Source organism: Macrobrachium rosenbergii, chromosome 3 (genome assembly GCF_040412425.1).
Source record: "Macrobrachium rosenbergii isolate ZJJX-2024 chromosome 3, ASM4041242v1, whole genome shotgun sequence".
NCBI lineage: Eukaryota > Metazoa > Arthropoda > Malacostraca > Decapoda > Palaemonidae > Macrobrachium > Macrobrachium rosenbergii.
In genome coordinates this window covers 64,824,933-64,839,877 of record NC_089743.1, presented here as the reverse complement: position 1 = coordinate 64,839,877, position 14,945 = coordinate 64,824,933, and the positions used below count along the sequence as shown (strand labels likewise).

General features: G+C 36.1%; 1 protein-coding gene across 16 annotated transcripts in view; it reads left to right on the top strand.

The window, feature by feature from the left end:
* alpha-Catr (alpha-catenin related) overlaps positions 1 to 14,945 on the top strand; it is a 771,880-nt gene that overhangs the window by 751,699 nt on the left and 5,236 nt on the right. For 9 of the 16 annotated variants that reach the window (XR_010849226.1, XM_067081090.1, XM_067081071.1 and 6 more), the window contains 7 exons: positions 1,609 to 1,719; positions 2,329 to 2,466; positions 2,649 to 2,808; positions 3,158 to 3,285; positions 10,973 to 11,116; positions 12,070 to 12,291; positions 12,809 to 13,015. Coding sequence is in view for 15 of the 16 variants with exons in the window: in XM_067081090.1 (XP_066937191.1) it covers positions 1,609 to 1,719; positions 2,329 to 2,466; positions 2,649 to 2,808; positions 3,158 to 3,285; positions 10,973 to 11,116; positions 12,070 to 12,291; positions 12,809 to 13,015 (1,110 nt within the window). In the remaining variant the exon portion in view is untranslated. The remainder of the gene's footprint in view (positions 1 to 1,608; positions 1,720 to 2,328; positions 2,467 to 2,648; positions 2,809 to 3,157; positions 3,286 to 10,972; positions 11,117 to 12,069; positions 12,292 to 12,808; positions 13,016 to 14,945) is intronic. The other 7 variants (XM_067081097.1, XM_067081080.1, XM_067081111.1 and 4 more) reach the window with 1 other exon arrangement.

The following is a 14,945-nucleotide window of genomic DNA, read 5'->3' as shown; positions in this document are numbered from 1 at the left end:
CAAGTAAAGTGGTTAGATTTTCCAAGATAAACTTCAAGTACCAGAAGTGACTCCACCGAATCCCATTTTCTGGTATAGATCGAGCAGTTGGCGAATACTTTCTTCCCAGGTGATGTTGAGAAGGCGAGCAGGTGGGATTTTTTTTTTTTTCGTAATCAAAAAACGATTTGGACGCGTTCGGTCTGATTTTTTTACTTAAAGAAAACCGTCGTATTTTGACATGTTCAGTCGGTTATTTTAAATCAAAATAACTTACGTGGAAGATGAGGGACAGAGAAAGTATCTTTTATCATATCTTTGAAAGGAACATCTGCTGAAGTGATACTGAAAGGTAGAAAGGGGAGAGAAAGTATACCAAATAAGAATAAGTTATTATAGAAAACTAGAGTAACAGTTGTATAAAACTAGATTACCTGTCTAATAATTACGAAACAAACATTAAACAGTAATAAAGACGAAATTGAAAATAGGAGCTGTGTAAAATAATGTTATTGTTGTAATTTTGGATGAGAAATGTCACGGAAATCTCTAACTAAAGGAAGAGGATAAAATAATGACTAAGCAACTAGTGCTGCGTTCTTTGGCAACCAAAATCGAAAGAAATGTAGTGGAATAATTAGAACTTTAAATACTAAAACAATTGCTTGGGAGGGACTTTAGCAAAAAAATTAGATTGTTTATATCAAATGAAATTGAATACCGACCTTTGAAGCGGGCCAAAGCTGCATTAATATGCACGTACTCTGAGAGAATATAAAACGGGAATTAGAGATTACTGATGTGTGTGTTAGACGTTGCAAAGGACACACTAAATCAGGTGGAGGAGGGGTTTGGTAAAAAGAGAGATCAAGGCGTTTGAAACAGACATCGTTAATGAGGCACACAAAACTTCCTTAGGAAAGAAAGGATAGAGGGTAGGTGACCGTCTTGTAGAATAGGAATAACTTGAGGCTAGGATGATTAAGATGGCAAGAATGTGAAGAACTTCAGATCAAGATGATTCTTCATTTCAAAAAGTAAAACTCAGCGATGGAATTGTAGCAGAGGTTGGATTTAACATCAAAAGTTTGCAGGATCCACAATTTTTACTCAACCTCATACAATGATTGCAAAATGCCACCAGATTCCGATGCACAATAGAACTAAGTCTGTCTTATCCAAAATGACCTATTTTTCTCATTTACACGAAACTGGCATAGAGTTCCTGTGGTTTTGTCCGATTCATCTTTGAAAAGATAACAATTTATGTGAGTAACCCCGGAATAACAGAAGGGACTTTCCTTTTACACCCTCTCACTTAAATGACCTTGGCTGTTATTTTATGATCGATTTCAAAGAACTTTATTTAAAGATAATGTGGACCTTCAGCAATTTATTGAAAATGAAAGAAGTGCAAATTTAGTGGCCCTTGATGTAGCTACCACACCAACAATAACTGCAAGGAATCTTGAGAAAATAAGAACAAGCATCCACCTGACACGATTAGGTTTCGATCCTTTTTTATAGGAGATCTAGTTGAAGGATGATGATTACTGCAAGAGGCACTGTCTACCTCAGACTGCTGAACTGCAATCTTCCACGTGTTAATGCCATTTTCTTCTCTGCCAGGAACAGAAAGAGCCGCCTTCCCCCGGCGATGAGTTAGAAACGGCTATCAATGCCATGTTAGCAGCCACGAGAGACATGAAGCACCAGTTACAAACTACAGCACTAGTACAGGTTAGTTTTTTCCAATTTGTCCTCGCAAATTTTCTTAGTCTGTTCACGAAAAACGATCTTGTTTACACGCTACTGCTTCAAATACATATGAACTACTTTCGGATCATGTCAAGATTAGCGAACCCAACATCTCATGCCAAGAACAGCGAACCCAATGCTCCCCATGTAAAGAATGGCCAACCCTTTCCGGACCGAACTCCAATTCCACATGAGGGCTAGTACTAAACACGGCGAAACAGTGAGTCATCTACACTGCTTCGCCTTGTTTAGTACTAGCCCCTGAGGGGTCAAATGTATTTCGCCTTGTTTAGTACTAGCCCCTGGGGGATCAAATGTCTGGTACCGAAGTGTTCATGTCTAGAACAGCGAACCCGATTGCTCCCATGTAAAGAATAACGAACCCCATAATCTTCTTGTAAAGAATAGCGAACCTTGCTGCCGCGTGGGTTCGCTAACCTTGACATGATGATCCCTACTGTACTATGTACAAAAGACCAAGTGATCCATTTGATTCTTGGTAGTAAATTATGCAGTAGACATAAAGTGAAGTTCATGTAATTATAACTTGTATGAATAGTCCATTTTTACTGAAAATCATTGTCTCCCTAGGCGGAAGAGCTCGTTCGGGGAGCTTGCGAGGAAAGCGAGTTGATCAGTGCGCTAAAAAATGCCGGTTTGGCCACAGATCAGGAGAGGCTGGATGAATATGCAGACCGCTTCTTAGAACACATAGAACATATACAAGAGGTGAGGCTACTTTTTATCTTTATGTATTAGTGTAATTTTTACTCTATATTTTAGTCATTCTAGTTATATATTATGCTCGCTATAGGTACAATTTTCTTACTCAAAGTATTATACATAGCACACTACTGTTCAACCTAAAGATGTCATTGTTGATTTGATTTACAAGCGTAACTCATTTTCAGGTGTGTAAATTATTACGGCACATAGCCACAACCGACTCTTTACAAGTAGCTGCCAAATATGGGGAAATCAACTTGAGGATCTATGGCCCTCAAGTCGTGACAGCCGCGCAGACTCTCTGCCTGTACCCCACTTCCAAGATTGCCAAGGAGAATGTGGAAGGTAAACCCACAGCATCTTGTTCTCTTGAGAGTAAACTTATTGATGACCAATTCCATACTGCTAATGGATAGCATAACATGTTTTATTTCGGTCTGATTTTTACTTACAATTATATTTTCTCCTGCCCATCTGCATTATTGCTCCTGCATCATGCTTCATGATAATACCCTGAAGACAAATGAGGGCCCATTATTTTTTACCTTATCTGTTATTCTCATTATCGGCTTATGTTTTCATATATAAACATGCCTCCTTTTTTTTCAAAAAAAAAAGAAGGAATATCAGCTATAAACATGGAGTGTTTTTGTTCGTTTGTTTTTTATCCTTGCTCTTGCCATGGTTTTCTCAGTGTTTGCGGACATGTGGCTAAATTTGGTGGGGGACGTCAAGAGCCTGACCAAGGACATTAGCGACCAGATCATGGCCGAGAGTAAACCGCCGGAGAAGAAGGTTTATATGTCACTACCAAGACCAGGGGTAGGTGCCATCTTCAGGTCGCCTGAAAGATCCCCATTACCATTGGCATTACCCATGTGTTCATCCATTCTCATCATACGCTTCAGTGGCATTACCCATATGTTCACCCATTCTTGTCATATATTCCAGTGGCATTACCCATATGTTCACCCAGGTCTCACCATTCACCCCCAGGGAAATCATCTGTACAGTTGTCTTGACCTCAGTTAGAGTCTTGTCTCATCTCAAGATCATAGATCCCTAAGTGTTATTTAAGACCATTAAATCGTAGTGTTGATGAACATTTCATTTCCCCATTGCTCTTTGTTTCTTTAGTAAATGTTTCTGCCATCTTCATGCATACTCTGATAATCAGATCGGCATTCTCATCCAGTTTGTCCATTCTGTTATTTGTCATTCAGGCCCTCCTGAGCTCCATCATCTAGGCTCCCTGGTTTATAGCCAAGTCTATTCCTTTAAAAATTTCATACTTGACCAGTATTCTTACAATAAAAATTGCCTACTCAGGGTTCTGAAATCCATTATCCATTCTACATAGAGACCTTGCTAAGAATTCCAATGATCCATCATCTTGGGTCTCAAGTATTGATTAAATTTCCCTTTGAAATAATGGTTCATCTAGATACAGAGCAGCGGTTCATTCATCTGCTGAGTGCATCTTTCATTTAAATATGTAGCTAACAATCAGAAGTTGACAATCCCACTCGTAAACAGATGTCGATTCTTGCTTGTTAGTACTTACATGATAGTACACACCACAACTAAATCCTCATGTAAACTCGTAATATTTTTGCTGCATCGCCATCATCATTTTATTTATTTCATTTCCAGCAGATTTCTGAAACCACAGTAGTTATTTAAATACACTTACAGAGAGGCTATGCTGTTTTCATAAAAAAATGTGATTACTTTTGAAATGTGGTTTTCCCTTGTATTGTTGTCCCTCTTTTGGCTGGTATCAGATATTTTTTGAGTTCAGGTATTTTACCAGTGGCCACATATCTTACGAATAAGTGTCATTCTTTCCCAATACAGTACAGGTATTCGATAAACATTGCTGAAACAGGTACTTTTTTGTCATTATTGCAAGGCTTTTTTTTTAAATAACATCTCCAAATTAAAGCATTGAATCCCCACCTCCCTGTCTCAGTATACTTATGGAGAATTTCTTTTTGCCCAGTGTTCAGTCCCTAGCCTCTCAACCCCCACTACCACAGTTGAACTGTAAAAACAAAATTCCACCTCATATCATTTACTGCATAGATATTACAGCATGTACTGTGTGTGTGCGTGTTTGGCTGTCTTTGTGTTCAAGTTATTTGACTTTTCTTGCTTTATTTCTTAGTAAAAGATGTGTAGTGACATGATTATGTTTTAACAAGCAGCTTGTGTACAGGCACAGTGATTGCATTTAATATCCTTCAGTGCAGAGGATCAGTTGTCTTGAGTGACTTTAGAAAAGTTTTGGTTGGATAGTTTATTAATTTTTTTATTCTATTTTGCTTCCTCAGTCTGTACCCTTTGTTGATTCAATTACAGTATTGTGTCAGTGTTTTTGAGAGTTCCCTTATTCATTGTAGTTGTTGTGGTATTGTCCTCCTTAAACTTAAGAAAAGTGAACATTCATCTTGATGCAGAAAATTGCTAGGAGGTAAAAATCTACCGACAGTCCTATCATAAATAGCTAGGATTTCTATGGTTAAGAATTGGGAGATTCAAAACTAATACTATAAACATGTTTTATGACACTACGGAAATAATGATAACTGGGATAAATTTTTCTGGGAAAACCTTTGTGTGTCTACGAATAATTTACACATCAAGGCTGTTCCTGAGACTTCGACATGCATGATAAAGCCATGAAACTGCTTGATCAGGCGTTTACCTGGTATTGTACATAGATTACCATCAAGATTAGAAATTGGCCCTGACGATTTGACAGCCAGAAATGCACAGGTCTTATTGCATTAAGGAGTTTCTTCTCCTGACGTTCTCTTCTCTAATGCTGCATTGTTTCATTGTGACATCCAATATTTCTTGATACTGTAATTAGTTTATGGTCAGAATGCTATTGTGGAACCCGGGTCCACTTGTAATATAAAAATTGAAAACTCCTTAATACATTTTGTTTGTAAGAAATGAAGTCACATTGCTTTGTTGAATGTCTAGAAATTAGAAACAGTATACTAAAGCTGGATTTTAAAACTGTGCCCGACAGTTTATACATATAAGGCATAAACTTGGAGTATCCGAAATTTGCATACACAAATTTGGATCATCCAAAAGGGTCTGTCTCACCATAGATAAGATTAGAGCTTAGTGAGCTTCCTATGTAGCACATGAATTATCATTCAGATGCCATGTTGAACGAGTAGTGGGTCGAATTATCGTTTTTCTTTGCGTGAGGGGTTTTGATAATTTTTGGTAGCTACATATTTTGCATTTACCTTGGATGCTACACTATTTTATAATCAGTTTTTTGTATTTTTTTCTGACAATTTCTTGTATTGGGCTCCCTAGTGTTTGAAAGTCATGAATGTGCTTTCTCTCTGAAAACACAATGTTGGTGTTATTCTTTCAGGAGCTTCTGGAGCTGATTTTGTTCATAAACCAGTGTCTAAAGAACTAATCGCCTTCCTTGAGTTTAGATGTAAGATGTCCTTAGAAGGGACCAACCACTTTGCTCAAGTGCTTAGAAACATTCAGTGGCTAACCAGGTGACAGTCTTTCCTAATCCAAAAGAATTCTCTACAGTGTGTATCCCCAAAGGTTTGGGAAGTCCCCTATTTATGTCATCATCATCAACATTCAGAGGTTGGCTATACTACCAACCTCATCCCTTTCATGAGGGTGAGGTCATTGTTATTTTTATTGGTCCCAATGATGGCCTCATAATGTTTACGTAATGTAAATCGTAATCATTTATATCATTCCTGGTAAAATAAGGCCGGAAGAGGTTTTAAGCAGGGTTGATATTATATATATATATATATATATATATATATATATATATATATATATATATATATATATATATATATATATATATATATATATATATATATATATATATATATATATACATATATCCACATACATTCATACATACATACATAGAGGAAGAGATGAACTGAAATGTTCAGGAAGTATACATGTTCTAGTAAAAAAAGCAATACTGAGATATTGAGTAGCATGGAGTACAGATTAACCTCAAGTACTGATGAACCTCGATTAATCTGTCTTCTTCCGTGATTCTGGATTTGAGTGGCAATAGGATGTGTCAATTAGGATTTAGAGATCAATTCAGTCAGTCAAGCGTTTTAAATCTGTCTTTAATTCTACATCGTTTATTCAGTCGCTTATGGCAGCTGTTGGCGCTCATCGTCACCTCCTTTCAATTACGTCTACCTTAATTGGTTGGGAGTATTTTGTGACTATTTTGTGGGTACTGGTTGTCACACGTACTTTGCCTTTCGTCCTCAGTCACCATGTGACTTTTGTTACCAACTCTTCGGCAGTGCTGTACACCGCACCCTAGCTTCCCAGCGTCTATTGTTTGGGGTCTTTGGTTCAAGGAAACACAATCAGACTTGCCTTTATTTATTGTTTTGTTGTTCAATGTGCTGATTCATAGGTATTTGTTATAGACTAAATATAATTTTAGGTATTTATTGTTAATTTTTCGCTGTTTTATTGGTGTTCTTTAAACATACAACTCCCTTTTTGTGTCTTCTTTTTGTGTTCGGTTCTACCTTATTCTTTTTCTGTGCTTTTATTTCAAGTTTTGAGGCGATGGGAGAGAGAGAGAGAGAGAGGCGGGGGGGAGGTGGGAGGAGTAGGTCGAACGGTGAGATTGTTTGGTTAATCTGATTCTTGAGGTCCACATGTGTCCTCTTTTACCCGTGAAGTCTTAACCACACTTACTGACGGCAAGTGCCTGTGCTGGCTTGTAGCCAGTGTAATCTAAACAAGCCATCTAAGTTGTTCTTTTCTTTTTCTCATTTATGTCTCTCGTTTTGTTCAGCATGAATGCTTGCTCATTACGAATAGTGATACAACTCTCATTCATGTTATGAGAATTTTAGGGAAAATGGGCAGATTTTGATGGTAATGAGAAAAACAGTGGTTTTGCTTTATTTAAGGTGTTCCTAGCTTGAGAATCGTATTTAAATACGCCTAGTATACATATGAAATCATTCTTGTAGGTACTTGTGGTAGGAAAATCTACTAAAAACCAGAAAATATGGATATTGCAAATCTATTAATATATTTCCAACGTCTTTGAAATATTAACGCAGAACGTTTTCAACGTTCTGTGCTGGGGGTGGGGAGGGTTGTAAAGAAATAGTGATATGCGAATGAGTATGGGAAGGTTAAAGGTGCGTTTTTCTTTACTTTTTACATCATGAAGAGTACATTTTGGAGCCATTCTATAAAAAGGCATGATGTTTTTCAAATATTGACGCCAACAAGAACCAGGCGAAATGAATGAAAAACTAAAGTTAATTCAAGATTTTGGAGTCAAATGAAACCTTTGTTAGATTAGGATGTGAGAAAGTGGACCAGCTAAGTGGACTTGTTTACACTAATAATCTTTCAACTGTTGATGAGCTAAAAATATCTTTCAGCCTTTATCTTATATTTTATTATTTTTTTTATTTCGCAAGTCATTCCTCTTCCGTAAGAATAAAACTTTTCGCGAGGCTTTTTGTCAATTTAGTTCCCCCCCCCCTTGATTCCTGAGAAGAATTTGGCATATGAAAATAATGCTGTAATACAAATCATGGTCAGTCTGTTTTTAAACAGTGTAGTTCGTTTGGTGTTAAGAAAAAAGCATATAATCTTGCTGGTCTTATAAACAGAATGAAAACACACTGATGGGTGTATTTCAGACTCATTTTTTGGGAGTGGAATGCAATGCGTTCTCAGATTGAATTCTTTGAAAACTAAGCATGCAAATGTTTGTTATGTGGCGTTTGCAACATCATTTTACATTTATTATCTCTTATACTGTTTTCCATCACCCAGCTAAGCATCGACTGCCGCTGCCATAATTTGTGCAAAAGACCCTATGACCGTTTGTGATATGCCGAACATGGCGTTCACTTCTTGTCTCATATGTCTCTATTCAATTATGTGTTTCTGTGTTTTTGTTTTTGTTTTACACAGCTTTCTGCATGAATGTTTTATATATATATATATATATATATATATATATATATATATATATATATATATATATATATATATATATATATATATATATATATATGTGTGTGTGTGTGTGTGTATACATGTATATCTATACATATTCATATATATGTATATACATATATATATATAATGTATACACACACACACATATACATATATATATATATATATATATATATATATATATATATATATATATATATATATATATATATATAAAATTTTAACTTTTGGAGGGTGATCGCTCCTTTTATAGCAAGTATGTTTTTCTTTTTTTTGGTTCTTAATCATACAAATACAAACCATGGCCCTACTGGAGCATATAACTTTGATACAAAGGGATGACCTGTCTATTACAAAGAACGAGGTATTGTTTTCCAGCGGACGAGAGAGATGAATTTCAAGCGAGTATTCACCCAACCTCCCGCACCTCTTTTAGCATATATCAACTTCATTCTAAGATTGTCATCTGTTCATTTCACTCTCCATTCTCCTTTTATTTTTGAGTCTTGGAGCGATTGGTTTTTTACTGATGCATGTATCCTACTTGTGATTTTTATAAGGATTCATTATAGTGAGAAGTGGAAATGTAATGTTATTCCCGTATATTTGTTTCTTTACTAACTTTGTATGTTAGCCAGATAATCAGTCTCGTATACAGGCTCTTTTCGCTAGAGAATTTGGCTTGTTGCCACAAATGTAGCAAAATTTGGCGGGAAGCAGTAACCCAGAAACAAATATCTAATGCTATAGTAGCTTTTCACTAGTAGTAGTTCATCAAAGAAATCAACTTAGCATATTTCATTCCTTCTGAGAAGAGTTCTGCTTCATGTTGCTTCATTCGCCATTCATTTTGGTCACTACAACTCTCTCAGTAGAGAGCTCAAGGTGATAGCTTTTGAGTGGTCCTTAGTTTGCAAGATTTAATGTTTCATTGCACATTGGGATGGCTGGGTAGTCTACGCTAGTCCTCTCATCAATTATGTTGGGTCTGGGCAAAGCAAGGATTTTACCCTATAATACATCCAAAAGCCCGAAGAGACAATTATTACCCAAAAGTGACTTAAAGAAGAAAGATATGCAGGCCCTCTTCAAGTCCCACTGTGTCCCAGTTTCTTTATCAACCTCCTGTCCACGTTTTGTACAAGAATCTAGGGTCCTTCCACTTCGTGTTGCTAGATGCCTCTCCACACTCACCAAACACTGCATCCTCAGATTGTTCAGGCCTTGAATAATGCACCATTGCAGGACTTGGCAATGAAAACATCCTTGAGTAATTTGACGGTTGTACAGATTTTTGCACAGGTCGTTCTTGCCTGATGTTAATATCCCACATGGAGAGCTACTCCCTACTTCAGTTACCTTCCCTTTGCAGTGTTTAAACAGTGCTTTGTGCTGTACATAAATAGATAATACTGTTCTATCTACCACAGATGTTATATTTTGTAGGTAATACAGACCCCACCATTACCATTCATCCTATTCCCTCACGGCTCAGTGGGTGTGGGCACATGAAGTCTTAAAAAGCTCATGCTAAATAGATGGATAAGAGCTGGTAGTATAACTCATTTGTTGTGCATCTCTCACCCCTAGATGAACAAGTTCATCTTCTTGGTAAATTCACAGCTGTTTTTCCCTTCGTACAAAAGCATATGCTCTTGTAAATCAGTGGTTTGTATATACAAATAAAAAATTTTCTCCCAAGAAGATATGTTTTTAGTAAGTAAATGATATCGGAACAACTCACCCTCAAGCTAATATATATATATATATATATATATATATATATATATATATATATATATATATATATATATATATATATATATATATATATATTTTGTGTGTATGCATATATTGGTACTTATTATTTGCATGATATCCGTTTTTCGAGACATCCTTTAATTTCGTGTTTGTCCCCAAAACTTATTATTTTTATAGTTATTTGGGCCCACTCTATGTGTATGCATACCCATAAGCTACAAAATGAATTTTACAATCTCCTCCAGAACAAGTATCACATAGTGAACACGTTCATATATAGAAAGCAATTTTTTCCTTGTTCAAAGTTAGATTAATTTTATTTAGCCGTCTATTTTAACTGGTATACTTTTCCGCATTAGGTGCAGCGTATGTCTTGTTTAAATTATGTCAATTTCTAAAGGAAATTTTTAATGTTACAAATAGGGTTAATTTGTGAAATAAAGTTAGTTCAGGCATCTTTCAGCCTAATTGCCTTTTGGCTTTACGAGATATATTAGAAGCTTTTATCTGTGCTTATCTGGATCTCTGTTTCATAATCAGTGTTGAAACTTGTGAGTTGGAACTTAACAGCTTGTGAAAGTCAAAGACTAACATCTTCTGCATGTTGAAACTTAGTGTGTGAACTTCAGAACACCTGGGGTCAAACACTTCTTTTTTCTTCCTCTATGTGTGTGTGCATTTCTACTAATCACAACCCACTTAATGCCAGGTTCAGCCGGTTGAAACTGGTTATCTGACTTCCCCGCAGAAACATGGTACCACCAGCAAGTCTCCCAAGCCGACAAAGCTCGACCAAGAAGAACAAGCCAAGCTAGCAAAATCAGGTCTTGATATGAAGCTTATGGCCTCTGAGGTAGGTTTACCTACGTGTCCGTTCCTGTGATGTAATCAGTGCCTTCTTTTCAATGCTAATGCTTTCTTGTGCTGTCATTTTTGAAGCCTATTAGCTCCTCATTATGCAGATCATATGTTTGATACTGTCTTCAAGGCCGAATTTTGTGAAGCTTTATGGATATTGTGCCTTTATGTTTACATTTGTTATTTCATTCATTGGTAAATAGAACAACAAATGACTTTGCTAGATATGTTTTCAGTAAATGTATAACCACAAGAGTAACAACTTACGGTATACTGATACCATTAGAATGCATACGTTGAAACTTCCGATTTCGGGAAAATGCAAGTTTTTAAAGACATTTAGACATGGACATAGGAAAGCAAATTATGCACCAGGCTGAAAAACATCATTATTCAAAAATTCACGGTACTGAATCAATCTCCATGTGAAGTATCATTTAATAAAAACATGGTCTGTATTGTTTGAGTCTCACATAAAGCTAATGCAATACATCATTGGTCCAGCTACTGCAACTAGTCTAAGTGGCACTGTCAGCATGACATCACATTTTCATCCACTTCCTACTAGACTTGGAAGGAGCTAATGTAATAGTGTAAACTCTTGGCCCTTGAGATTAGGTTCATTTGACAGCAGAAAGACAAGATTGATGGAATAAGGCTGTCATTTTTTTTGTTCTGCAAGGATACCTTGGCAGCCGTATTTCAAATTAGTTTTGAATAAAGTAGCCTTTTCCCTACCAGCAGTATGTAGTAATTAAAACCACACGTGAAAATTGTACAGACTTAACTAATAAAAAGCAATAAGTTATTTTTAGATTTTTCTGTCATAAAATAATTTGTATCTGACATAATCAGTAAATATTCATAAAAGATTTTCAATACAAATTCATCTTGGTTTACCGAAGCACCAAGTTTGCTTGCTGTGTTTATAGTCGTGGTTTATTGCAGGTGGATCAAGAAACGGAGAAGTGGGAAGAACGGATTACGCAGGATGAGGACAATGATATCGTTAAAAGGGCCAAAAATATGTCCTCAATGGCTTTTTCTATGTACCAGTTTACAAGGGGGGAAGGTGCCTTGAAGACAACGCAGGACCTCTTCACACAAGGGGAATATTTTGCGGAGGAGGCTAACAGATTGTACAAGGTGGTCCGACAGTTTTCATACCAGGTAAGGCATAATATTGTAGTTTTAAGTAACATCGCAATAACGTTGGTATAGTGTTACTTTAGTGTGCAGAATCTGTAGGGATAAAGTTCTTGTTTTTAGCTGAGTTTTTTTATTGCATTGCAACTAACGCAAAGACTGGATGTATGGCTTAATATTATTTACTTATTATATTCTAATTGTGAGCTAATATTCTAATTGTAAGCTATTACAGTCAGGTTAGTTGAGATATTTTGGAAATATGTTTATTTTAACCAAAAACATATTTATTATTGACTTATATTCTAATTGTAAGCTATTACAGTTAGGTTAGTTGAGACATTTTGAAAACATATTTTTATAGTTTCTGATTTTAATGCATTTAGATTGCTTGTACTGCTATTAGTGTTTCGAAAAATAAGATGTTTTACTGAAATGTAGAAAATTTTACGTATATATGTGACAGTACAGTGGTGAAATTTCTTAGATGATTAAGCTGTGAAATCAGATTTACTTCATAAAGCAAAACCTCCAATTTCAGGTTCCGGCGGGGCCTCACAAAAAAGAGCTGATGGAACACCTGGATCAGATTCCAACCTACGTTCAGCAGCTTCAGTTTACAGTGAAAAACCCTACCGTTGGTAAGGCAGCCACGTTCACCAAGGTGGACAACGTCATTCAGGAGACCAAGAACCTCATGAATGTAATATCAAAAGTAGTTACGACCTGTTTCGTCTGTGCTACCAAGGTGAGCTCAAGTAAACATGACATTCCATTAAACAGAAGCTCTGGTACTGAGCGTCTCAGTAATCATGATACTGAGTTTCATTTTTCGTTTTCTAGTATTTGGCTCAGTTCTTGGACAATGAGCACTACTACCCTTGAAGTTACCTGGGCAAAGGAAAGTCCTCGGATTACCTAAAATTCCTAACCAAGTTCACCTTTTAAATCCATTCTCCCAATCCTCCCCTCTTACAGCATCATAAGTATGACATCAGGATGCAATTTTCTTTCTTCTACAAGAAATTTCCAGGTAATATACTCATTTGCATGGAAATTTTCCCATCTTGTTACTTGCATATTATGACCTTGGAATTGAGACCCTTCTTTATTTTCTTTCAGGATTTATCATTGCATCAAAATGTTCCCTAACCTGCATGATGAAATTCAGCCCACAACTTCGAGTGTTTTTTTTTTCCTTTATTTTATTCCTAGAGTCATTCATGTCAAGAGAATTTGCATAACTATGTGTCATACTTTTAAATAGTATTTCAGGTACCTGCATGTCTTGTTTTTCAATTTACACAAATTGATGCATTTTATGAAATTTCTTTATCTTTTGTTAAGGTAAATATCAGATACAATCAAGTCTCATTATTACTAGATAATTTTTTACCTACAATTTGCTTTGACACCTTTATACAGTTAATGTGGTCGACTTCTTTACCAGTTGAGCACACTGATCTAAGTATTCTATACAACACAGGAACAAGAGATGACCCAGTTAAGTATTCATCATATATATTACCCAGACCTTAAGCAGAATTTGCCACATCTGTCAGTACACATATTCACCATACAAACACGAAGGAATGTGAATGCAGTTCGAAACTTGAATACAGAAAACCATGCAACAATGTTACCATAATGTGATTAGAATTAAGATTTCTTCACTAAAACTTATTAGGCAAAAATCAGATGGTGTCACAGTGGCCTGCAAAGAACTGAAGTCCGTAAATATAGCCCAAAGATTCGAACATACAGTGCGTGGAGGTTACACGTCCTAAGGACGAGGCTGCTTATCAGAGGATGCAAAGTCAGTTTGTGGCATTATTTCCCAGGAAGGCACCTTAAATAGCATTTGTGTGTGAGACAGTTTCCAAGCACAAGAAAACATTCACTCATCCTTTTCCCTTACACGTGGCACCTTCACACTTGTGTGCGTCACATAAACTCAGGGATTGAGTCTTGTTGTGTTCAGATATTTTTATATTTTGTTTGGCAGTATCAAGCTATACAGTATATGTGTCATCAAACGGTATTGTTACGTCAAGTAGCTTCGTAGTATATCGAGTCAGTCCCATACAAGTCAGCAGTATGAACTTGGCAAACACAAATAGATACTTTACCATACAGTACTTTATTACAGTAATGTGTTTCTCTTTTAGGTCATCAGATTCACTGTACGTCAGAATCTGACTTTTTATATCATGCTTTTTTTAAAGTGCTAGATGCTTCCCTAAAAAAAATTGAAAAACTTAAGGTTCGTTACAAAACAAGTGAATTAGTGTTACATGAATAAATCATTGACAGAAAAATGATTGCACATCCCCTTGAATACATGCCTGTTCTACCTCTAGTATTATCAAAATAAATGTATGCTTGATATTCATGTACTGAAGCATGGGCCTCAGATGAACTTAATATAATGATGTTTTTTGTCTCAGCACTTTGTATTAGGTCTATCTGATGTGTTCATCACAGTAAGCACTTAAACAAGGCATCTAAAAGTGTGTTTTCTCTTGTTTAGTAAACTAAATTGTTGACATTACCAGGACCATCTCTTAATATGTATATGTTATATGTAATCCGTTATATTTCACAATAGTAAACAGTCTTTTGGGTGCCATACTTTTGCCATATCCAAGAGATATGGAAGTCATAGTTAGAATGTCTTT